Source organism: Xiphophorus maculatus, chromosome 1 (assembly GCF_002775205.1).
Source record: "Xiphophorus maculatus strain JP 163 A chromosome 1, X_maculatus-5.0-male, whole genome shotgun sequence".
NCBI lineage: Eukaryota > Metazoa > Chordata > Actinopteri > Cyprinodontiformes > Poeciliidae > Xiphophorus > Xiphophorus maculatus.
Genome location: NC_036443.1, coordinates 1,439,340 through 1,465,638, shown reverse-complemented (window position 1 = coordinate 1,465,638; position 26,299 = coordinate 1,439,340). Strand labels below are relative to the sequence as shown.

The following is a 26,299-nucleotide window of genomic DNA, read 5'->3' as shown; positions in this document are numbered from 1 at the left end:
TTGGCCGTGTTATGCTAACTTCAGGTGCAACGCAGTTTGAAAAATTTGACTGGCAGCCAATTAGGAAGATGAGCATGTAAAATAACATTAACATTTTTTGTTTTAGCTAGTTAATATTTCTAGTTCTTCCGTTTCCACTGCAGAAACCAGAACCAATGGTTCCTGCTATGTTAGCCTAATCGGTCTCAAGTCACAAAACAATGAAGTGACTGAAATGTTTGACAGAAATGTTCCACAAGAAAAAATAGACTACATAGAACACAATGTTAAATAACCCCACCACCAAACGTGATTAACACATTTAAGGGCAGTTTACCTTTTCAATGGAGATTTCAAGGTGCTAGCTTTAGATGTGTGAATTTTTAAGTACATGCTACCCTGTGATGAGATTAATCTATTTTTTAGTAATGTTGTGGCTTTCAGGAGGCAAATGGATGCGGTGTATGGGAATTAGAGTAAAGGAAAATGATCATAAATGCATGATATACTTTTCAGATTTGTAAAAAAAACAAGCTAACAAAAGCATATCAGTTTTTTCTCTTTGTAATATGTGCTACTTTGTGTTGGTCTACAGCATGAAATCCCAATCAGACCCATTGAATCTGTGGTATTAAAACCACAAATAAATGAATGGAAAGAGTGCTATTTAACAAAAGTCAGTCTTACAAACACATACCAGGTTTATGGCACTGGTAAACAATCTGCTGCTAACCTACTTTAAACATACACTGCCTGGCCAAAAAAAAAAGTCGCCACCTGGATTTAACTAAGCAAATAGGTACAAGCCTCCTATTGGATAAGTACTGCATAGGCGATTATCTTTCAGCTGGCAACAAGTTATTTAACCCCAGCTGATGCAATGAGTAACTCCTCATTTCTTAAACAACCATGGCAAAAGACACATCCTGTGGTCGTGGAAAAGACGTTAGTCTGTTTAAGAAGGGTCAAATCATTGGCATGCATCAAGCAGAGAAAACATCTAAGGAGATTGCAGAAACTACTAGAATTGGGTTAAGAACCAACGCATCATTAAAAACTGGAAGGATGGTGGGGAACCATCGTCTTCCAGGAAGAAATGTGGTCGGAAAAAAATCCTGAATGATCGTGATTGGTGATTACTTAAACGTTTGGTCAAATCAAATCGAAGAAAAACAACAGCAGAACTCAGGAGTATGTTTAATTGTGAACGCAAAAGCATTTCCACACGCACAATGCGAAGGGAACTCAAGGGGTTGGGATTGAACAGCTGTGTAGCCGTAAGAAAACCTCTAATCAGTAAGGCTAACCAGAAAAAAAGGCTTCAGTTTGCTAGGGAGCATAAAGATTGGACTCTGGAGGAATGGAAGAGGGTCATGTGGTCTGATGAGTCCAGATTTACCCTGTTCCAGAGTGATGGGCGCATCAGGGTAAGAAGAGAGGCAGGTGAAGTGATGTACCCATCATGCCTAGTGCCTACTGTACAAGCCTGTGTGGGCAGTGCTATGATCTGGGGTTGCTGCAGTTGGTCAGGTCTAGGTTCAGCAACATTGTGTGCCCAAAGAATGAGGTCAGCTGACTACCTGAATATACTGAATGACCAGGTTATTCCATCAATGGATTTTGTCTTCCCAAATGGAACGGGCATATTCCAAGATGACAATGCCAGGATTCATCGGGCTCACATTGTGAAAGAGTGGTTCAGGGAGCATGAGACATCTTTTTCACACATGGATTGGCCACCACAGAGTCCAGACCTTAACCCCATTGAGAATCTTTGGGATGTGCTGGAGAAGGCTTTGCGCAGTGGTCAGACTCTCCCATCATCAATACAAGATCTTGGTGAAAGATTAATGCAACACTGGATGGAAATAAATCTTGTGACACTGCAGAAGCTTATTGAAACAATGCCACAGCGAATGCAGGCTGTAATCAAAGCTAAAGGTGGTCCAACAAAATATTAGAGAGTGTGACCATTTTTTGGTGGTGACTTTTTTTTTGGCCAGGCAGTGTATAACGCAAAATATAGACAGGGAGAATATAGAACGCTTCAGCAGAAGAGGTGAAAGAAGAAACCTCATCACAGGCCGGCAGCATTCACTCACCATCATATTGTAAGTGCAGAGATGTAACGATCCTGATTCCCTTCAGAGTTCAGTAATGGGTATTAGTTTAAAGGCAACATATTAATGGGTGGGACACACTGAAGAAAAACGGAGACAGAGTTCCACTAGAAAAAAACAAACTGTCATGACGAGAACATTTTATTTACTAACTTGTTAAGATTCCATTTACAATAACTTTAGAAAGATTCAACAAAAAGAATATCTTTGTACAGTTATTTTTCAACAAACATAAAATTGCAGAAGTATATATACAAAAAAAACCCTTCAGAATTAGACAATAGTTTGTCCAGATATACCAACATGCTGCACTCATTAGCAACCTGCAGTGCTAACAGAGACTGCTTCAAGATCACTGAATGGTTTTTCCTCAGGTACAGAACTGAGATCATATAGGAAAATATGTTGATACAAATATCTGCACGTCTAATCATGTAAAATGATGGATGAGTCAAGCTCCAGGTAAAAAGGTGGATTATAACAACATGTCAATATGGAACCAGGCTGTAAACAGAAACCAGCGTAAAGAATGCAGCAAATCATAGAAGTTTCTGGGTGAAGAACATTTTTAACAACCAAAAAACAGAAGGTGCAGATCCGGTGATGCTGGAAACAGGCAGGCAGCGTCTCTTCAAATGCACAGTCACCAATAAAAAATATGTTTCATATACTATATTACTTCCATAAAAATAATCCAATATAACTTATAGCATTATTCTGTAATGACTGCACAATCTTCTGCTCTGACAATGTTACGTATTTATTTACAAGAAAATAAAATCTCCAGTAAACTAATGTTACTGTGTTTCAATCCTCAATACAATCCCTTTTGTTTGTTTTTGTCATCCTAAAACTGATTACAGTACTTTGTGTAACACTGAATGGACCAATCAATGTGCTTCTTTCAGAACACCTACAGCAAACAAACATAAGAGCCAATTTAAAAGTCAGATTTCAGAAAACACAAGGCAAACTTTCAACATTTGGATTAATTAATATATTAATATTTTAAGTGATTCAGTACTTAACGTTTTGACTTGGTTTCTTTGTTTTACATTTTGACCTGATTTGCATTGGCTAGCTTTAGTTACTCCATCCCTTGCCCTGATTATTAATGAAGCAATTACTGACATAATTGAATTCCACACAATTAAATAAAATGAAACACAAGCAGGTACATCTAAAGAAAACAAGTGAAATGGCATGCCATTGGTCTTTAAATACTGATCAATACATAGGCTGGAATGCTTTTAGACTCTTTAATACCTGATATCGAGTAAGTAAGCGATAAAAACGCTCCTTCTGGACACAATAAATAGCTATCCTTCATTTTGTGCAGCAATACAGTACTTAAACTAAACCTACAGTAATTGCACAGTCACCACATGCAACAGGCTGGGAAAAAAATTCAAAACAACTCCCTCCTCCCCCTCTGCCATCTTTTTTATCATCAGGCCCCTCAGTCCCTACTTCCATCTCTCTGTCTGCCTTTTGGACTTTCTGCGTCTACCAGCATAGCTAAAATGTTCTTCTTGACTTGTGGTCAGAACTGTGATCCCTGGGGAACACTGGAGCACGCGGACAGAGCGAGAGGCAGTTCTCCGGATTTTGCAGTCCAAGGCAAAGTGGGTAAAAATTGTTATTTAAGACGTTGGTCAAATACAGGTAGTTTGGTTAATCCAGTTAACAACACAAGCTGATCCATGAGAACATCGTCTTCTAAATAAGTAAGGTAAGATTCACGTCAGAAGACGGCAGACGTAGTAATACTGTCCAGGATAATCTCAAAGCATTCGTGACCAGTTTGCTTTGGCCGCAGGAGTCTGGCTTTATTTGGTCCGTTGTCCCTTGTATCGTTTGTCTGAACCGTCTTTCTTAGCTTGTACTGCAGACACCGGGTTGGTCCTTGTTTTACTGGCAGCGTCAAACTGAGAGGAAGAGATGAGAATTAAACTCATCCTCTCCTAATGTCCTCCACTTCTGCATTCGCCTCCCTATGAAAAGATTCTCTGAAGTGCTCTCATAGTTCTCCATCTGAGGGTGGCAAACACAACTTGAAGAGCCTGTAAAAAGAGGAAAGAGCTTTCAGATGACCATATATGGGTATTATGGGCTGATGATTGCATAACGCGGAGCTGTGCGGTGTAGGCATACCTTGGAGCTGATGGCGGCATCTGGTCCATCACCTTCAGGTTTTTAGCAGACAGCTCCACTCTTGCCCCCTGATAGAACCAAAGAAATAATTTACACATGAAAAACCTCAGGGTACAGCATTTTATATTTCCTAATATCACTCTGTACCGGATGAAAAATGTACCAAAACAGTACAATTTATTCAATATTTAAATAATATTAACCTAAAATATTAAAAGTAACCTCTAAGTTCAGGGAAACTACCTTAATATGGTCCATTAAAGGTCAGTGTAAGTTCTAGAAAAATGAATAGTACGTTTCATTAAAGTTAATGAAAGAAAATGGAAACGTTTTGGGAAAGTAGATTTTAAATTCCATGAAAGGACTTTGGAAGTTCTGGAAAAAGTTTGGGAAAAGTAACTTTTGTTAATTTCTTAAAGGTCCAAATAAAAAAATTTAAAAAGCCTGCTTAATGACTTGTGGATGGTGGAGTGCAGGGTAAGTTGTGGGAAAACAAGAGTTGTGTTCAGAAAGCTTGAAATGACCCTTGAATTGTTGGAGAGAGTAGCTCCTAAGTTCAGGAAAGTAACCAGAAAAGTAAAACATTTTCAATCATTTATTCCAAAGAAAGTAGTTGACAAGTTCTAGAAAGTAACAACTGAACATGAGCAAAGTTCCTGGTTTGTTTGGGAAACATAATCAGTTTATTGTCAGTTCCAAAGGAAAGTTCCAGAAACATTCACTAATATAAGTCATTAAAATAAGTGACAGGTTCCCAAGAAGGTTTCAGAAGGTTTCACTTTCTGAAAATCCAGACTTACGTCTGAAAATCCAGACTTAAGAATTATTCATTATAGCAAGCACATTTATCTTGGTGAAAACTTACTTTTAAGTTAGTTTTGTCTTATTTCAAGTGTACTAAAATATTTGAAGTAGAAACTAGAAAAAAAGACTTGGCAAGATTTTATGTTTTGCAGTGTGCTATCTAGGAAAGAAGCAAATCTAAAGGTTTCATAAAGCTTTTGTAGCTTTATTCCTAATTATAATTAGAAATCTTATTGGAGGGGATGCATAATAACTTCTTAAATCCTGTCTGAGGTTCACCTGCTTCCTCATTATGTCCATGGTCTGCATGAGGCAGCGCGGCAGGAGGCCGTGGTTCCTGGCCAGGATCATCGCTTTCTCCAGGGTCACATTCAGGGTACATCTGAAAGCAACATGAGGTCAGACTTTAACTGCCGTAATCTAAGGATGGATTCAGAAAGATTCAGACAGAGCAGCTGATGCTCAGGGATTCTCTACATATCACCGTCTGCAGGCTGTTGTAAAAATATTAGAACTATGCAGAATGAGAAACACAGCAGCAGCAGCCTGACCTCTGCATGCCGGTGCCACACATGGTGATGTGGCAGGCTCCCAGCCGGTTACACAGTTCGGAGGACACACACAGCACGCTGACACCCGACGGGTGGCCCTGCGCACTCGGACGCACGTTGACGTATGACTGCATCAGCCGACAGAGGTCATCCAGGGTGTTTAGGGGTCTGAGCAGCTATGAAAGAGAAACCAGGGTCAAAGAATGACACAGTAACGTCTCACCTGGAGGCCATCTTGGCAAGTCATTTACCTACAATTCAATGTCGGAACTGCTTTCTTTAAAGATATCGTTCTGTGCAAAAGCTCTGACACATCCATACTTTACCCTTTACTACCTAAGAGCCACTTCTTTGTTGATCAAACGTTCTTCAAGCTCTCTGGAGGTCAAACATTTCTCTTGACTGTTTGTTTTTTCATTTTATTGTCAGTGACTTTTTGGTGAAGTCTCCAAAATGGACATTTACCAAAAAATTAAATGTTCAAACAAAAATCCCAGATATGTAAAACTGCCAATCCAACCAACCAAATCCAACCACTGTTCTTTAAAACAAATTAATTTCTGATCGCTTGAGAATGAATTTTGTCATGCCAAATATCTTCCTGGACTGGAAGATTCCTGGACTGGACTTGCTCTCAGACTCCAGCTGCTGCCATGTTGCGTGTTCTAGCAGCTTTTCCTACAGTTCTTGTCAGTGAAAACGCTGTCTGTGACAGTTTGAAGTGCAGACAGACGTAAATATATATGGATCGATTTCTGGCCAACTGACAGGCCCATGTGGTGCTACTGCTGCAAAATAATATTTAAGCAGACTTAAATATTTATTGTGTCATTAATATTTCACCATACAATGCTTCTAACAATGTTTTTAGACAGAAATAATGCAACTGCTTCATTTAAAATCCCTGTGCTTATGAATATTACACACACTTTTATGATGAGTTGGACCAAATTGTGTTTATTTCTTTTACATTCCTATAAGAAGATTTGTTCTAGATTTGGTCCAGAACACAAACAGCTGGTTTGACTGGATTTAAACTTGTGTTCAGAGGATTGCCTGAATCTATCCTTCAAGGTTTAATTGAGGTGTTTAATTCACTTTACCATGACTGTAACTGCTGCTTTAGATGTATTGAAATGATCCAAAAAGTAGTCAAAGTCTTGATCAAAAACTTTCCAAGATCTTCAGAAATCTTGAGGAAAGATTAATTATGTAAAAGATTACAACATTGATTCTGTCCTTAAAAGTAAAAATAAACTCTAAATTCCTCTGATTGTTACTAGATTAATGAGATAAAAACAACAATATCACCAATATCACACAAAAAAGAGCAAAATGGCAGTGGAGCCAATCAAAGCTAATGAATAACAAAAATCAGAAATCATTGTAACAAAAACCCAAACTTACAGATTTCCATACAGACTGCTGTGCAGTAACTGGTTTGTAAGACGGAGCACCAATAAATATCTGGATTGTTAACAAAAATCATCATATTTAGCAAACAGAGGTTTATTCCTGAGGTTTCTTAAAGAATAAAAATAAAAACTTGTAAATACAAAATGCTCTAGATTAAATTAAGACTATCCTCTACAGATTTGATTTCAGCTACAGTCAGTGTGGGACATTAGAGGTCAGGCTGGAATTAAATTGGAGCAGGATGCTGATGCGTTCAGGTTAGTCAGAGTTAATTAGGAGGTCTTGATAAGCTAGTGGGGGTGGGGATGGTTTCCATGGGGACAGGAAGACAAATCGTTCCTCTTACTTTGGAAATGCTTGGCTGAAGGTCTCTAACTTCAAGGCCCAGTATCTGTGCTTGCATTTATATTCAGTCACAACATGATATAAAAGTTGACTGTGATGACAGATTGCAGAGGATTGTACTGTACAGCAGTGAATGTGTAGATTTACCTGGTCTATTTTCATCGCAGTGGAGTTGGAGTCAGTAGGGAGGTTGGACTTCTCCAGATAGAAAGCCCTGTGGAAACACACACTGGAGTTAGAAGCAGTTAGAAAATGACTCTTGTTTGTCTGAGTGAGGCAGAAAACAGAGAGAGACGATCCACTTCATGTTCATCTAATTCTGATGCTGCGTTATGAGTCAGGTTCTGGGAATTCATGTCATGTTTTATTCAGAGTTAGGAATGTTAAAAAGAAAAGCACGCAACACTCATTGGCACCCCTAGTGAAGATGATAAAAAGCCTTAAAAGAAATGTATATTTTAGCTGCATTCTAATCTTACAAAAAATTGCTTAAATTTAGAAGAGACATGTTGGCAAAATTAAAAGATTACGTAATACTTTATTTGAAGGGGTGCGCATAAGACTGACATGACACTGTCATAAATATGGCATAACACCTGTTATAAACATGAAGGAGTATTTATGAATGTTTATGATTGTTGTCATGAAGTGTCATTTGGTAAATATTGACATAAAATTTTAACATTTAATGCAAAGTTGCTCTAAAAATTTCATAAAAAGTCCATTAAAAGTGCCAACTTTGCATTATTTAGTAAATAATGACACTTTAAGCCTTATTGAAGTTATTTGAAGAAGTAAAGAAATATGCTGCGTTTAATTTGTGTTTGTGAAATAAAAGCATGAGAATGCCATCACAGTGAGCTCCATCAGAGTGAGCTCCATCAGAGTGAGCAGAGTGATCTGAGCTGAGTGTACCTGAGTCTGCGGTAGTAGGCCTTGACCTTCTCTAGGGACACGGCATTGATGCGCTGCTGGAACTCCTCCATGTCCACGCTGTCCTGCGGGGAAGCGCCATCTGGACGCTCCAGCGCTGAGAAACAAAGCATCCAGGTTTTTAACAATGCTGCTTCAGGGACACCGATAATTAAAAAAGCCGCATAAAGGCTAGAAATAAGCCATAATTTTTTTTTAAGCAGAAAAACCAAAAATAGAAAAATCTGCTGTTGTAACCCCAAGGTGCTCTGGACTTCCCCCTAACTTGCAGTGAGGTCTGTTTTCCAGCAGGTGGCGATGTTTACCCACTGGGGTGTCCAGCTCAGAGACTCTGGGCTGTTTTGCACTTTGAAGCTCTTGGAAGAATCAGAGCTGTTTGATTGGATTAGCACTGCAGCTAGCACTTCCATATGGAAAATGAATGGCTGTTTGGCAGACTGAATGTCTTCTGACCGACACTGATGGAGAACTAAAAGGAGAGTTGGGAGGTGGAAGCGTCCAATAAAGAGCTTCAATCTAAACCCATAAAACGACTGAAGCCATCAGTAGATGAACGTGTGAGAGGAAGATGTTTCTTAAATGATTTAAAGTCGAACTGTAATGTATATGAATGGTTTCCATTTCAGATGGCTTCTTCATGTGAAGTTTGTTTTAGGGTTTTCTAACTCATAGTCACTAAAAATATAAATGTTTCTTCAGGTTGAAAGAGATTAAATACGCTTTGTTTTTACACACATTTACTAGTAAATGTGTGTAAAAAATCTGCTCATGGGCGTGCCGTGGTGGCGTAGTGGTTAGCGCGACCCGTATTTGGAGGCCTTGAGTCCTCGACGTGGCCGTTGCGGGTTCGACTCCCGGACCCGACGACATTTGCCGCATGTCTTCCCCCCTCTCCTTCCCCGTTTCCTGTCAGCCTACTATCATATAAGGGACACTAGAGCCCACAAAAGACCCCCTGGAGGGGTAAAAAAAACAAACAAACAATAAATACTCATAAATACAGATTCACTGATATGATATCAATATCTGCACTAGACCTGATATTGAAAACAATTCTAGATCAGTATCAGTAACAATGCTCCAGATTTATTCAGTCTAGTTCTATGCTTTATGCTCTGAGTGATGTCATGCTTTATTATTTATTTACTTTACATTATATTTAGAATTCCTAATTGCTCTTTCTGAAACATTTTAAAGGAAGTTTGTTGTAGTTTATTTTTACATGTTCGACCAATGTAGTCAACCTTTTGTTTTAGTCAGTTTCAGTTTTTTTATTTATTTTCCATTGGCTGTTATTCTGCTAACTGCACTGAACAAACTCAACTTGTTTTCCATGTTAGCTTGTGAAAGTATTGGTGTATTTAAATGTTCTGTACTGGTGCAGAGTAATCACATATATTAGTAATTCATTACATTTATGTCTGTGTTTAAAAAAAACATTTTAAGTAAATTCAGCTGATTTTCTGTATTGGATTGATATCAGCTGATACTAAACCTCAGATATTGGTATCAGAAGTGAAATTGGTGCGTCTCTAATCATAAATACATCTTTTGTTGCACAAATTGCTTTTATTCAATCTTTGCCAATTTGGGTTTATCTGGAGAAATGTAGGTGGGGAAAAACAAAAACCCACATGTTTATTTAGTGAAGGTTTGGGAACAAAGATGACTAAGGATGAAGGTTGATTTTGTGTATTTCTATGTCTAGTCATTCACTTTGGAAGCTGTAAAACCTCAAAAGGAGAAAGAGAAATGACAGTTTTCCAATGTGTTTTTTGATTTTTTAATCTATAATTTGTTTAACTTATTTTCTCTATGTTGTAGTTCTCCAGCTGTGAGCTTTGGCATTACTATGAGCTATGTCAGAGGAAATTGGATAATATTACCAGCTAGAAGTCACAGAAACTTAAAAATATGAAGTACAAATTCAAAAATTTGAAGAAAAAAAAAATCTCTTATGTTTATTTTAAAAGGAATTATTGGGAGTGCTGATTTTTTTTATTTTGAAAACATGAATTAAAACGGAATTTCCTCCTCAATTGAGTAATGTAATTAAAACAGTGTTTTGTTTTGCTGTTTTTTTTTTTTACATTTTTCAGTGTGAAATTTATGCCAGTATAATAAAATGTTACATTTATTATAAAGTGGTAAAATCAGATTTAGAATGGAAATGTTTCTGCTGCTCTTGTCAGCGATATGTCATTTTAAATCTAAAAAATGTCCCTTTAATCTGGCCCACCCGGCCCACCTTACCTCTGGAGAACAGGACCGTGTGGAGCTTCAGGCTGCCTCCATTCTGAAGCCGACTGGGCAGCTCGCTGAAATGACAGCTGTCCAGGAACATGGTGACCCTCAGGGCCTGCCGGCTGCCCTCCACCTGATAGCACACAGGTGTGTCTGAAACACATGGGGGAAGGTAATGAGACGCCATCGTTACAGGCCATGATATTCACAAGGTTTTAATTCCCAGATGAAACAAAGATGTTAACATAATTCATGTAAACACTGCTGTGGAGAATCTGTTTTCTGTAGCATACATTTTCATTTATATCTCCTTAATAGTCACATTAATTCAGTGTGTGTGGGCGTGCATGTGTGTGTGTGATGTGAATCTTTAATTCTAATTTTGCTGTCTTAAAAAAAGGTTCAACCCAGAACGGGTTTGAATTAGCCTGATTAGAAAACCTTTGTTTTGTTTGAATCATGTAATGTTTACTGTTAATGGAATAAGACTGAATTGAATGTGCAGTAGAATCCAAAGCAACAGCTGCATTTCCATAAAATTCACCACAAAACTGCACAATTTGACATTTCAAAAGTAAATTTCCGTAATGGAAACATGCCAATTATGAAAAAAAAAATTGATAAAAGTTTTGGCACTAGGAGGAGGTGTGTGTGTTTCTTTTGGCCTTTTCGAAATTGATTTATTTCACAAAACTGCGATGGAAAGACTTTCGATTCACATGAGTCAACAACCGGATGTTACTGCTGGCCTTAGTCACATGATTTTAATTGTGTTTTATTGTGAAACTGTGTTTCTTCAACATTAGCAGAACATCGACATTGTGATAGAAATGAAGCTACTAAAATCTGGAGACTTGTGCTGATCCTCTAAAATGTTAACATGAGTGACTCTGTGACCTCTGTGACAATTAAAAGGTGACCTTTACCGAGTCAGAACCAGAAACCCAGCAGGTTAAAGTCATTGGAATCGCTGCTGCAGACTGAACACAGTACCTCATGTTACTGTGGCTGACATGTCAGTAGCAATGGCTCCTAGTTTTCTGTTTGAGCTATTAAGAAAAAAATCAATGCAGCACAGAAAACCATCTACCTGCAGTGCAGCAGTCAAGAAACTTCTTCAGGAACACATTTTTATATTAAAGCAGCATGGAGGATCATGCTCCATGCTGCACCTATGATGCAGTTATCCATGCCTGTGATGTCTAGGGTTTGATGGCCAGAACAGTTTTAGTTTCTCCCTGCAGCTCAGAGTATAGAGAGCAAATTTATGCTTAATCTGCAACTTTGCCGGCTAAAATGGGAAGCGCCTGAAGTGCTTTTCCACTGCAATCTCCGCTGACCACGCCTAGGCCGTTCAAAAGACGGCCTAGGTGTCTTTTGAACCAACCTGCTGTTGGTTCAACTGTGCAGTGAAATAAATGCTTTCACCTTAAGCTATTTACCAACACACAAACTACTACTTAACCTCATAATGCTGCAAAATGAATATTTATTAAACAAGGCACTTAAAGTCTTTGGATGCTGGAGGTGTTTATGAGTATTTAAAATTACATTTTTGAATAAATATGTAAGAAAGTGTAAATATTGCATTGTGTCTCGGAGCATCCTGTCAGGATGCATCAGTTTGGATTCTTTATTCAGTGAAATCTGGAGATCAATACCTCTGATCCAATCTAAAAGCACATCTTTACCTAAAGTAAGGATGGGCGACGTGGACTTCGAGTTTTATCACGTGCCACTGTGATAACAATAAAGATTATGGAAAAAAACATTGATTATGATAAGAATTTTTCCACAATAAATGCCCATCTCTAACATAAATCTGGTCAAACTGGACAGCTGCTTGTTCCAGGTAAATTTTGCTTCAAAAAGCCAGTTTCTATCAATCAAGTCTCTTACTTGCGACCAGACACTCGTCTTCCAGAGGCCTAAAGAACACACTGACTTTGTCCAAGTCCAGCAGAGCCGCCTTGGTGTCCTCCAGCATGGTGCGCTCCGCTTTCTGCCACAGGACAAACAGAATGAAAGCTCTTAAGTCCAATAGGACTAGTCAAAACCCGACCCATCCAGAACATCTGAGTCAAAAAGAAAACTGAAGGCCTTTTGAAAGTATTCACATAGGTAGATTTGATAAATAATTTGAGGATTTGTATCATTTTAATTTCTCTTTTCAATAATGCACCACTTTCTGTTAATCTAGAAAAAATCATTGGGTTTGTGCAGGGCCATATTTAGAAGAATAAGACCTTTCTAACATCTGGCCCAGAGTTGGTGGTTTCTGGAACAAAAATATGAACATTTGAACTCACTAGGTATGGAGCCAGTGTAGACTGGAAGTGCAGCAGAACGCCGATGACGGATATCTGCTCCAGCCACTTGCGGCTGGTCTCCTTACTGTCCTCCTGGTATTCTCCAGCATTGTTGAAGCGCGAGCGTAACGCCGTCAGCAGCTGCTCTGCCAGCGTGCAGAGGGCGCCGGCCGCTGCCTGGCAGAAGATCACATCCCGCCGCAGCTGCAGAGACGTGTCTGGACACGGAAGCAACAATAAGGTGAAGCTGGACTGTAACCTTTAATGCCACATGGCATTAAAGGTTAATTTTCCTGATCTATAGAAGTGTGGTTCTGAACATGTTTTTGCTCTAACCTGTGCATTTGAGCAGAGCCAGGAGAAGCTGGTTTTTCCCATCTGTGGGAGCAGAATGAAAGTGAGATGAAGCAGCTGACAGTCTGAGGGAGCACGAGAGCAGCTCGTCTTCTGCTCACCGTCCACGAATCTCTGCAGGCTCTCCACCAAGTTCTTGATGGAGTGGGGCAGATTCCAGGGATCCTCCTGGATGTTCTTGTGGATGACATAGCGACTGCGGGCGGTCCAGTCTTCAGTCTGGCGGAACTCTGTTCAAAGGAAAAAATGCATTAAAGGAAGAAGCAGCATGTGATTTCCTCTGTCAGAGGGTGGATACCTACCTGGCTGACTGTGGTCTGAGTAAAAGTGTTTAATCTCCTCACAGGCCTTCGTCATCACAGATCCTTTGAGGAGACAGTTGATCGATTCAACCTGCAAAAAGTTCAACAAATCAGGGGTTGCACCAACTACTCGACCAGTACACTAGTTGATTCTTTACTCTGCAATGACTTTTATGGGGCCAGACAAGTCACGATCATGTGACAAAACAGATTTCCCAAGAAAGTGAAAGAAAGTAAACTTGATGAGTTAGTCAGACAGCTCAAATTGTATAAAAATGTAAATAATTTACCAAAGACAAACCAAAAATTTCAGCAAGGGCTACTGGAATAAGGACGCTGCGTGGTGCAGTGGTTAGCGTGGCGCCCTGCATGAGACTGTAGACCACAGTAGTCTGGAGACCGACTCCCATCCTTGGTTTGCTGGGCCCATGCCTCTCTCCCTTGCTGCCCTCTCCCTGTCCCCCTCCTGTCGGATTTGTCGTGATCTGTGTTTTTCTGTGTGTTTATTTTGAGTTTCCTGTGTATCTGTATCTCCGTGATGTCCTGTCTCCCTTTGATTAGTTCCCAGGTGTTTCTCGTTCCCTGATTACGTGTATTTAGTGTCACCTGTGTGTGTGTGTCTTGGTCGGGTCCTCCTCTCATTTGACTTCCAGTCTGTCGTCTGTTTACCCAGTCCTTCGTCTCATCCGTTTGTGTAACGGTTGCTACCGGCGTCGAGCCCTGGCTTCCGCTCGGCCTTGCTGCCCATTGTTTGGACCACGTTGGACTGTGTTATTCTGGACATTCATTATTAAAATCATTTACCTATGGCATCCTGGTCTACAGCGTCTGCCTCACCACCTCTACACCACAGTTCATGACAGAAGGACCCGACCAGAACATACGGTGAGGCACGCTATTTTACATCATGGACCCAGAGGAGTTACAAGAACTCATGGAAACCATTAGGGAGTATAAGGAGGCGATGGCCAAACCCTACGCTGCCGGCAGAAGGCTCGGTTTCGCCATCCGCACGGGACTGTTGCTGGACTTCTGGGTTCCACGCTTTCCACACCCGGGGTTGGTGGAATTGCAGAGGGAGACAGAGTGGGAGCGTGACGCAGCTCTAGCCGTCATGGCTGGCGACCCTCTGCCTCCCAAGCCGAACATTCCCTCCAACCGCTCCACCACCCCAGCTCCGTCAACTCCAGGTCCAGCACCTCCAGAGCCCGCAGAAGTGGATCTTCCGCCTCTCATCGCTGCTCCGGATTTTCCGCTTCTCATCGCTGCTCCGGATCTTCCCCCTCTCGCCGCCGCTGAAGATCTTCCGCCTCTTGTCGCTGCTCTGGATTTTCCGCCTCTCCTCGCTGCTCCGGATCTTCCGCCTCTCGTCACTGCTCCCGCTGCTGAGACTGCTCCAGCCGTTGTTCCCATGGTGATGGGATTCCAGGCGGCTCGCCTGGCTCGGGGCCGACAGGCGGCTCGCCTGGCTCGGGGCCGACAGGAGGCGCGGTTAGTGGCCTTTCCCGCCCCAGTTAGTGGGTTCTCGGCCCCAGTTAGTGGGTTATCGGCCCCAGTTAGTGGGTCTTTTGTTCCCTCGTTGTTACCCAGTGTTTCAGAGTTTTCCAGTGCTTCTTCCGAGCTTCCCAGTGTTCCCTCAGAGCTTCCCAGTGTTCCTCCAGAGCTTCCCAGTGTTCCTCCGGAGCTTCCCAGTGCTCCTCCCAAGACACCGCCTCTTAGTGCTCCTCCCGAGACAAAGCCTCTTAGTGCTCCTCCCGAGACCCTGCCTCTTAGTGCTCCTCCTTCGTCTCATCGTTTGTGTAATGGTTGCTACCGGCGTCGAGCCCTGGCTTCCGCTCGGCCTTGCTGCCCGTTGTTTGGACCATGTTGGACTGTGTTATTCTGGACATTCATTATTAAAATCATTTACCTATCGCATCCTGGGTCTACAGCGTCTGCCTCACCACCTCTACACCGCAGTTCATGACAGGATTGCTGTCAAATAAAGGCAACTAGTGCCGAAAATATTCTTTAAAAAAGACTACAGGAGTGGGTGTGCCCTAGTGGCGTAGGGGATAGCGCGACCCATGTTTGGAGGCCTTGAGTCCTTGACGTGGCCGTCGCGGGTTCGACTCCCAGACCCGACGATATTTGCCGCATGTCTTCCTTCCTTCTCCTCCTCCTTTAAAAAAAAGACTACTGGAGTAATGTGAGACAATGCGGCATAATCCAGGCTATTTCATTCATCCAACTGATCAGCGCCACCCTGCGTATTGAAGCTTCTAACCTGGAAGCTTTATGCTCTTATAAAAGCTTCACTCTGAGGATCTGATAGAGGCGATCTCTGCCGCCGTCTGAATGTTGATTCATCCAGTCAGAGAACCGCTGCCGAGTTAGCGGAGCTTCTTGCTTTGCATCGGGGTGGAGGAGCAGGTGGCAGCGCTGAATTCAACTGTAACCAAACGGGATCCGTTCATAATAAGTTTGGTTTGTGATGTTTCAAAAGCACCATTGTGGTCAGTGTAATAATTTGACTCCTATATGTGCAGCTATTCAGAGATCATCAGTATCAGCTGGTGTTTTGAAAAAAAAAGTCAGACCCGACATTGTGCAACTTTTCGGATTTTTCTCCGCTGCTTGCGAAGAAGTCCAAGATAATGTTCTGTTTCTTGTTCTTCTAATTCTGCATAATAGACTTAAATGTTAACACCATTTAAACATTCCAATGAAGAGCAGCTGCTCAATCTCAATGTCACTCGAAATATTATTATTATCATGAATAGTAGAAGAAATAAGTAAGTAAATGAGTTGGTTTGATTCCAAAAGTCCAACTGAAAAGAAGCAAAACTATTAAAAATTGAATTATTTTTAGATTGTCACATGTTGATTGGATACTGTTTTGAATGTCAACGTAAATCTATGAAATATAATGCACAGACTGGAACTCACCTGGTTAAACAGGTGCTCCAGGCAGCCATGTAGCTTGTCCTGCTTGTCAGAGGGAATCCTCATGTCACACGGCAGTTCGTCTCCTTTTGGACCCAACAAAATGTTAAAGAAAAGGTTCAGAACGGGAAAGAAGAAACAAAGGCTAAGCATTTTTCATGTTGCATTCTTCAATGAAAGCACACATTTAGAATGAAGAATCAAGGAAACAAATAAAAAGTTTCTGATGAATCTGATTATTCACCCTTAGCACCTGAAGTTTGTATAAACAGGAAACAAGAAACAAATCTGAGGAATTTCCATAAAATATTGACTTTCTCCAGAATGTGAAAGTCGTATGTTTTGTTCTGTCATCCAATTATCATGATAAAAATTACGTAACCAGAAATCCAAACACAGCAGAATATTTGTGACTGATTCGATCTTGTCCGTTACCTGATCCCATCTCATCACTCCCCAGGTAAGAACTGTTGCTTCGCACACTGGTGTAGGACAGAACTGAGTCCCGGTTGCTGTTGCATTCACTTCAAATATGCAAAAAAGCACAAGATGACCGAGTAAGTGTGTGTTATAAAGCATCGCTCTTAAATCACAGAGGATTTATACGGCAGCGTTTCATAATTATGCGTCCCTCTGATTGTATGTGACTGTTTTTGATTTACAGAGGCATAATTAAATGCTAAAAGAAAATTTGATTCACACATAGAAGCACCCATAAAAGTTTTACTAAGAATACATTCCTGCTTTTACAGTTTACATAAACTTGTTTCTTTAAAGCTACCTCATACAGGTTTCAGCAAATCAAATTTAAGACTTTTTAAGAGCTTTTTAATGCCAGGTTGAATGAAATTTAAGACTGAAAAAACCCTGTAAGTACAGGGAATGACTAGGGGATCTTCGTAGCTCGCACTGGTTGGCAACAGAAGTGGGCTAGTGGTAAAAACAACCAGCTGGTGATACGTTCGCACCATGATAGACGCAAAAAAAGCTAAGTAGCTACCTAAGGTATATTAGTAGCTAGTTTCAGACCACCTGGAGTCACAGAACGTCCTACAAGAAAAAAAACTATAAGACTGAACAGTCCTTTGATTAGCATATCAAAGACCAACTTTTATTTGTTTTAAATGAATTTAAGACCTCTTAAGGCCTTGAGTTTAGATGCATGAACTCAAGACTTTTTAATAATGTGTGGACACCCTGTGCTCTGCTCACACAATTCTTACCTTCCCAAGACAGTTCTGTAAAATAAGGCATTTATGGTCATACATTACATGATTCAACATGATGTCTGGGAGTGTGTGGAGAATTTATGCGGCTCAAATTATGCACAGAGTTAAGCAAATGCTCCTGAAATCCCTTTAGAGGAGCTCTGACACAGCCTGTGTTACCAGGACAAAAGGCCGACCAGCGATTATGAGGTCCAAAAATGACAACTGTGGCTTTGTCTTCCTCTGGCATCAGGCTGGGTTGGATGAAAAAAGAAAATGGGGGAGCTGGGTCTGGAATTCACCTGCCTTGTTAGTCTGAGGTTTCCAGTGTGAATTTATGTGTCTGAGAGTGTGTATTTGTGCTGGTTGCCTAGTGGAACCGCAAAGGCAATAAAACTCAGGAGAGAGTTAATATACTAAGTTGGTTGAGTCCCCCATCTGGATATATGGATGTGCACTTGGAGTGTATTGGGGTGGCACGCACACATACACTTCCTGTGTGTGACTGTCTGAAACACACACAAAGCAATTTTCCTAATTTAGCCTCAGAAAGCTGCAGCCAAATGTGTGAGCGCCGCTGAGATAATTACAGTTTCTAGTAGCAGGTTTGCCTGGAACGTAAACCCAAAACAAATAGAACTGCTCACAGCTCAGATAGACTATACACAGATTAATTTATGTGCAGATCCAAAATTGTTAGGAGAATACAACACAAAGTGAGAAACAGCTTCATTTTGACATTACTCCTCTGTTCATCTTACAGACTGGATTTGTTGCATCATGCGTTGTTTTCTTCCAAAACAAAATGCTCATAAAATGCCACAAACTCACTGCAGTCAATTACATTTCCAAGGCTGACGCATCATCAATAAATGCATTTCAACAACCTGAAAAAGGATATGCAGTAAATTCTAACTGAATTACATCCTGCTGGCATTTAAAGTATTTAAGGACAATTAATCACCTCAGACACTCTGAACTGTAGTCTGTCACAACTGGATGCAGAGTTTAGGATAAAAACACTTTCTCCTGCTCGCATGAATCGGGATTTCTCAACTCTTCTGTGTCACCGAAGCGCATCACCATCACACTACTCTTAGCTATGACTGCACATCCAGACATACTTCTCTACAGAAAGGCCATCAAAAAATACTGTCACTAGTAGCTCTAAGTTACATCTTTTATTTTTTTAAGATTCTGCAGAAAACTTCACATAAATTTGGCCTGTCACAATACAATCTTTCTGGACAATAAATTGCCCCAGACGTAAGTGCGATAAACGATAATATTGTTCCTTTATGACCATTTTCAAGTAATATAATGATGGGATAATAATGCAAGATCACATTGTCAAATATAAATAAATTTTAATATATAATAAACATTTAACACTGAATCTGGAAGATGTTTTAAATACCTAAAATAAATAAAAAAAACTATTAATTATGAAGTCTGTGTAAACAAAATTGTGCTTCAAAAAATGTCTAGTTGAGACGAAAGCAGCAGACTGAAAACTTTCATCATCCAGTTTTTGGTAGAAAGTGAGATAAAAGAAAATCATTTTATTCTGTGATCAATTAATTTATTGCTTATTACGACAGGCCTAACCTACATGTCACTTTCTTTGCCCATCTCTTTGTAAAAAGTGTGTATAATTAAATGTCTGCCACAAAGTCCTGCTACTGGAAGCAGTGATTTTGGAAAGGGACAGCAGCATCAAAGCTGAGAGTCTCTAGTTTGCATTTGAGTATTTTGTGGTCTGCCACTAATCGCCTCTTCTGAACACAGCAGCACATTTATTTGCATTTCATTTATTTAATTCCCTTTTACTGAGCCTTAATTTACTGCTACCTTTCTGTCCTTACACACCTTCTGTGTGCATGTGTGTGTGTATGTGAGTTCGTGCATGTCGCGCTCCCCAGAGCAGCTACGTTTTCCTTTGCATTTTATTACGATGAGGTGGCTGCGTTTCACGTGGCGGGCCTGGCTCTAATGACAGAGCTGGCGAGGGGGCCGCACCCTAAACAGTTTGGCTGTATTACACAGCGGCCACCACACCAACAACCAATAACTGCATCTTAGTGGGTGGTGTGGAAGGTGTGGCTTGGTGGAGCCCGGCCCAGAACACTACGCACGCACACAGAGCGCTGAATTAACTCACAACAAGCAAAATGACATAAGCAGCCCTGACCAAATCATTTTGAAGTCATTTTTAGCTCCCAGTCAGAATGCCAACATCTGGGACTAATTGTAGCCTGCAAGAGGGAGAAATGAGAAGCATTAAAACTCAGAAAAAAAGGAGTCTGAATGTTGTTTATGTTTTATGGATGTAGTAGCTCCACAAAAAAAGAGGTGTCAACAATATAAACTCAATTTTTCATCAACAGGCTATCATTTCTAGGATTTATGGTGACCTAGTTGAAAGCATTGGTGAGTTTTAGGTGGGAACAGAGGAAGCTCACCTGTAGGAGTCCCTGTAGCTCATGGTGTCGTGCCCAGAGTCCTCCTGGTCCTCCTCGTTCACCTTGAAGCAAACCTTTTTAATGCCACCTGGCTCTGCTTTGTCCTGCTCACAGCCGTCTTCACAGGGGGCCAAGGGCTGACCCGACTCGTCAGCAGGGGGCTCCCCGCCCTCTCCCTCCAGCTGGGTGGGTTCAGTGATCGACGACAGGAGGCTGTGGAACCAAGAACAATGAGAAACGTTTTGTTTTTTGTAACATGATTACCATTTAGCCTAAGGTATTCTTAGTATCAAACCAGAGCAATGTGCTGATATTTATGTTTAAATAAACACTCCAAAATGAAACAGACACACGCCATTCATTCACGCTTTCACACCCCTTCCTCGGCATAAATACACAATGTGCGTCTCTTTCTCTGGATGCTATCCTGGACTCACTCCCTGTTCCTGTTCTGGGTCTGCTCCAGAAATGTTTTAGGGCTGAAGAATGTCCCTTCTGTAAACCAAGGGCAAAGGCAACAAGGCAAAGGGCAGACAGAAACATGGGCCGGCCGCCAAACGGCCCTGAGAGGGCGTGGCCTGGGATAACAGCATGGGTTAGTTTCTTTGCAGACAGACGGTAAACTCTGACCCAACAGGTGATAATGATGATGATGCACAGCTCACAACTAGAACAGAGGAATGGAAATATTCTATCAATCTTCAAGATGATAGAAGATTTTATGACGAAATACAACAAAAATTATTTTACACTCGATTTCTTTTCTTTACGTTCCAGACAGAAGCGTACATACACTTATTGTGTGCATAAAAGTAATTCGTTTTGGAATTTTAAGTATGTTCCTTTCTCAGAGTGGAATGATGATACAATAAACAACTTTAATGATTTCCAAAAAACATGAAATTAGTGTAAAGTTTAAAATTTATTGTGAATATAAATAAACTTAATTTGGCTCAACGTTCCAGCTGACAGAATGTGTTGAGATTGAGTCTAACGTTACCCTGCTTTATCTATTTATTATGTTTATGATTATTTTGATGTTGGAACACCCATTTGTAGAGAAATTGCCTACATTTCATCAGCTAAACATGGAAGACTTCCTCCATCCTCATTGTGCCAGTCACTTTGTAAATTATGTTCTAACTTTGAGCCTCTTTTAAACACACGTCTAACTACTAAAGCCAAACAGCTAAATCTTTGGTCAGACCTTTGGATAGGTACATTTATCTATACAGCACAAAATAACAAAAAAAGGAAAAGAGCAAAAGAAGAAAAAGAATCTAATAATGTTGATCCAAAGTATATAAACTAGACAGAATATGGCAGCTACCCCTAAAGGTGTAGTTTAAGAGCAGTGCTTGGTTCCTGGTGTTAAACTTCTCTAAACTGAGATGCAGCAGCTTCCACTTAATGACAAGCTGGGGCCTTTGTGGGATTTCAGCTGTTTTAGTCATTTCTAAACATCTGAACCAATTTCCTTTCATCTCAGTAAGGCACTTTTGGTCAGACGGTGGAAACTGGAATCTGCTGTTCCTCCAAGACAAAGATCCCAAAGCTGGTTTGGGAAGGTTAAGCTTGTAGAACAGTCTTAAACCATATCAATGAAATTATTTCAATCTACAAAGAATAGTCTTCAATTTTCCAGCAGAAATTCTCCCAGAAGTTTGTTGGTGGCTAGAAAATGTGAGTGATTTCCCAACAACTGGCTAATGGACATTTATCCAAATATTATATGAGTATTTCTTGATCAATTCCATCTTTATTTCCAGAAAGCTAGAAAACAGGAAAAAGGAAAGGACAGGGTAGAAAAGAAAAAGAAAGGAACTGAAAGGAAAGGAAAAAATGTAGGACATGAGGGTGCAAGGCCTGAAGGGCACCTTGAGGTAGGATGACACAAGAAGGAAACAAACACAGGAGGAGGAAGGAAAAACAGAGATCAGGAAACATAGATAAACACAACACAGAGAAGAAGAAAGAAAACAACCAAGAAAGGAAAAAACAAGGAAAGGAAGAAAGGCAGAAAGGATAAACACAAGAAGGCAAGAACTGAAAGAAGGACGCAACAAAGTACACAAGGAAGACAGGAAGGAGTTGAGAAAGGACACAAGGAAAAGAGCAAGAACAAAACGAAGCACAAACAATTTTCAGACAATGGGAGAGATGATAAAGTCTGGAAAATTGCAACATTTTTCCTCTTTTATTTGCTTTCCTTATACTTTTCGAGAGTCATAGGAATGCTGATGGATGAAAGCATCTGACCAAAACAATGCTGAAGAGATTTTTTCAGAACTATTTCAGGTCTTATACTTACACGTCTATTTGAGCAACATATTGCTTCATCTCCCTCACTGCAAAGTCCAGGCGGCTGTACAGGTGGATGTAGGCGTCCTGCGTCTCTGTGTCTTCCTGTTTGAGCAGGAAGCTCAGCCCGCCTTCTCCCTGGATGCCCTCGCCTCCGTCCGGGGTCTCCTCCGCGCTACCGTCGGCCTCACTACCCTCCAGGCCAGAGCAGCTCCAGGAAGGAGAGCCCATGCTGGTCACACAGTGCTGGGTGTGTGACATGGGGTTGAGCTGAGCTGAAGGACAGGTGAAAAGACGGTCACACACGGACACCCCTGTGCACGAAGTGGCTGCTGAAATGAAGAGCAGCTTCCATCTCTGTCTGTTATATGGAAGCCAGATGTTGGAAACGTGCGAAGTGACACCGCTGTCTGGGCTCCATTTCCTCTTAATGGAAAACAACTTACAAAGCACAACTGTTATGGAGGAAAAATAGCAGGATGCAAAACTGTTTACTTGTGCTAAATGTCAAACTAAGGAGCAAGCTGAAAAATGTCAGAACTGCAGACGGAGCTGATTCGTGTTACAAACCTTAAGAGGGTTTGAACAAAAAACAATCTGTCTTTTATCGTGTGGGTTTAGTTTGTTTAAAATGTTGAGGAAATGGGTGTTTTTCTCCTGCAAATATATTAATTTACTTTTTTTCTTTTCCAAAAAACAACAGATTTGTCCTTGGTCCTTGAACTTTTTTTTGGATGTTGTTGCATTATAAACACAAACCTCAATGGCCAAAACAAAGCAGTGCATATCTGCAAAGGAAATGTATCATATTTTCTATAACCAAATCTGTAAAATATTTTTATTTATACTCCATCAATATTTAGTTTTAGTTATAGCATTAAATATTTTGGTATGTCTTCACACAATAAGTGACTGAAATATTCACCCATTGTTCTTGGAAAAATAGTGAAAGCTCAGGTCATCTCCATAATAAATTATTAATTTTGAAGTCTTGCCATAGATTCTTAATTAGATTTAGTTGATTTAATTAATTAGATTTAGATTTAGTCAAATGTTAGTCTTTCTAACATGCTTAGTGATCAAGGAATATATTGTTGTTTTGAGACCATTGTTCAATAATATAATGGTAATGGTATAATAATGCAAAAACACTCCTTCAGAAATCAATAAACTTTCATTTCTAATGAACATTTAGCAAGGTAACTTTAAGACATTTTAAATATCCAAAATAAACAAACAAAGTAACAAATAAAATGAATTATGAGGTCTTTGTGGACAAAATGTCCTTAAAAAAAGGCCTAGTTGAGACAAAAACATAAAATTGAAGACTTTAATCAACCAGTTTCTGGTAGAAAGAGAGAAAAGAGAAAAACAAATAATCATGCAAATGAAAATTATTGAGCATGTTTTAATTTATCATGCCATTGATTTATTAATTGATATATTGCGACAGGCTTAATGTCCATGTTTGGTTAGATTTGCATTCATAGCAAACCATTTCCACTAGTGGATGATGGGTTGATGAGTGTCAAAGGTCAACGGATATTGTTTCATAACTTAAACCTGTGTAAAGTTTCTTAATGTTCTCTAACAAACAGAGAACAGCTGAATTTTGCTGAGAGGAAATTAGACACAGTTGGATTATTTACTTATTGGCTGAGCTCTGAACACAATTGACTACTCTGGGGTTTATTTCAGGGCATCACTGGGATTAAAACTCCAACAAAATACATTAAAGTTTGAGGTTTTAATGTGAAAAGATGTGGAAATATTTTTTTAAAAACACTGCAAAACTAAGGACCATCGTTCTGCTTCAGAAAGCAGATCATCTGACAATGGTGACTGCTGGACAGGTATCTGCTTCGCAGCTGGGGATTGAAAGAGAAATGAAGACAAGCCATCCTCTAAAAAGCCAGTGCTGCTGCACAGTCTACTGTCTAGACAGCTGTGTTGCATTTTCATCTTTGCTGAGAACAGACATAGCTCAGCAGTTCAACTTAAAAACTCCTAATTAATACCAAGTTCTGTTGTGACAAAGCTGATCAGTGTAGCTAGCTGAAAGACAGATGCTTTGCTTCCAGACATGCAGGATTTCTAAGATCCTTGTTATTTTTTATGGTTAGGTACCAGGTTTTGTCTGTCCTCTCATTTTTACCCTTCCAGCAATGAGAGAACTTCAAACATCCTAAACTTTCTTTGCTGACATCATTCATTCTTTCGTAATGTTCATACTCTGGACATAGTAGGAGGCTAATGGAGATCTAATAGCAAACCACTCATCCAATTTGCAATGAGAATCCTTCTTGTGGTCGTACTATGTTACAGTGAGAAGCTGTAGTTGGTGTTCGCTTCTCCATAACCCAGGAATTAAAGAGAAACAGATGGTAATGGTAACCCCAACCCTGGAGTTGAACTCCATCGTCACAGATCATTGACACCGGTGTACTAGGGTTAAAAATCTTCTTTTTATTTAATCTATGTCAGGGTTTCTGCAGGTTTCACCAACTCAAATTGAAGACTTTTTAATACCAGTAAGAATGAAATTCGGGACAGAAATCTACAAAAGGAAATCAAATAGATAGAAAAAAGCTAAGTATAAAAACTATTCAGGAAGAAATATGAAATTAACTATAGATCTAGTCACATTCATGCTTTAGTTAAAGACATTAATTAACGTACGAAGACAAAGATGAATGCCAGGCAGCCAAATGATGATAGATTTGCCCTTACCAAGGTAGATGCAAACAAAGGTAGCTAGCTTTTGTTTTGAAAAGCTAGTGTGGTTGTACTCAGCCAGGGCTGAGCTGAAGAAGGGAATCAAGAAGGCCAAACATCACTACAAAAGGAAGGTGGAGGATCATTTTTCTAACGCCAACCCCGGACGTATGTGGCAAGGCCTTCAGATTCTCACAGACTACAAGAACCCCTATACCACCCCCGCTTCTACTGATGTCTCCTTCCTCAACGAACTTAACAACTTCTATGCTCGTTTTGAGAGAGGGAATACCACAACTGCAACCAAAGCAGCTACCACCCCAGGCCAACAGCCACTGACTTTCCTCCCCACTGACGTAGGAGCGGCTCTGAGCAGGATCCTGATGGCATACCTGGACGTGTCCTCAGAACGTGCTCTGGGGAGCTGGCAGGAGTGCTGACGGACATCTTCAACCTGTCCCTGGCCAGCGCTGTGGTACTGACCTGCTTCCAGTCTACCTCCATCGTCGAAATCCCCAAGAATCCCAACCCAACCAGACTCAATGACTACCGCCCGGTAGCCCTTACCCCCATCATTACCAAGTGCTTGGAGCGGCTGGTCCTAGCACACCTCAGATCCTGTCTCACCCCCACACTAGACCCCCACCAATTTGCATACAGGCAGAACAGGAGCACAGAGGACACAGTCTCTATAGCGCTGCACTCTGTCCTTTCTCACCTGGACAGTAAGAACACTTACGCCAGACTGCTGTTCTTAGATTTTAGTTCAGCATTCAACACTGTCATCCCATCACAACTCATTACCAAACTCACAGACCTCGGCATCAGTCCACTCATGTGTAACTGGTTGCTCGACTTCCTGACCAGTCGACCTCAACATGTCCGGCTGGACAACCACTTCTCATCCACCATCATCATAAACACCGGAGTGCCACAAGGCTGTGTGATGAGTCCCTTCCTCTACTCCCTCTTCACCTACGACTGCAGACCTGTCCACGGCTCTAACGCCATCATCAAGTTCGCAGACGACACCACGGTGATCGGCCTCATCAGAGATAATGACGAGGCCGCTTACAGGGAGGAGGTAGACCGTCTGGCTGAGTGGTGCGACAAAAACAACCTGCAGCTGAACACCGAGAAGACCAAGGAGCTTATTGTGGACTTCAGGAGGAACGCT

The 26,299-nt window shown here is 40.7% G+C and overlaps 1 protein-coding gene across 2 annotated transcripts in view; it reads right to left on the bottom strand.

Moving 5' to 3' along the window:
• Positions 1 to 2,222: 2,222 nt before the first annotated feature.
• prex1 (phosphatidylinositol-3,4,5-trisphosphate dependent Rac exchange factor 1) overlaps positions 2,223 to 26,299 on the bottom strand; it is a 99,535-nt gene continuing 75,458 nt past the window's right edge. Inside the window, exons 25-41 of one of the 2 annotated variants that reach the window (XM_023329927.1) lie at positions 22,418 to 22,682; positions 20,107 to 20,319; positions 16,872 to 16,960; positions 16,440 to 16,522; positions 13,512 to 13,602; positions 13,311 to 13,439; positions 13,192 to 13,233; positions 12,856 to 13,073; positions 12,446 to 12,548; positions 10,556 to 10,699; positions 8,285 to 8,399; positions 7,517 to 7,583; positions 7,371 to 7,415; positions 5,609 to 5,784; positions 5,337 to 5,439; positions 4,254 to 4,321; positions 2,223 to 4,162 (exon numbers count right to left, since the gene is read on the bottom strand). In XM_023329927.1, the coding sequence (XP_023185695.1) occupies positions 4,120 to 4,162; positions 4,254 to 4,321; positions 5,337 to 5,439; positions 5,609 to 5,784; positions 7,371 to 7,415; positions 7,517 to 7,583; positions 8,285 to 8,399; positions 10,556 to 10,699; positions 12,446 to 12,548; positions 12,856 to 13,073; positions 13,192 to 13,233; positions 13,311 to 13,439; positions 13,512 to 13,602; positions 16,440 to 16,522; positions 16,872 to 16,960; positions 20,107 to 20,319; positions 22,418 to 22,682 (1,994 nt within the window). In that variant the 3' untranslated portion in view covers positions 2,223 to 4,119. The remainder of the gene's footprint in view (positions 4,163 to 4,253; positions 4,322 to 5,336; positions 5,440 to 5,608; positions 5,785 to 7,370; positions 7,416 to 7,516; positions 7,584 to 8,284; positions 8,400 to 10,555; positions 10,700 to 12,445; positions 12,549 to 12,855; positions 13,074 to 13,191; positions 13,234 to 13,310; positions 13,440 to 13,511; positions 13,603 to 16,439; positions 16,523 to 16,871; positions 16,961 to 20,106; positions 20,320 to 22,417; positions 22,683 to 26,299) is intronic. The other variant, XM_023330184.1, reaches the window with a different exon arrangement.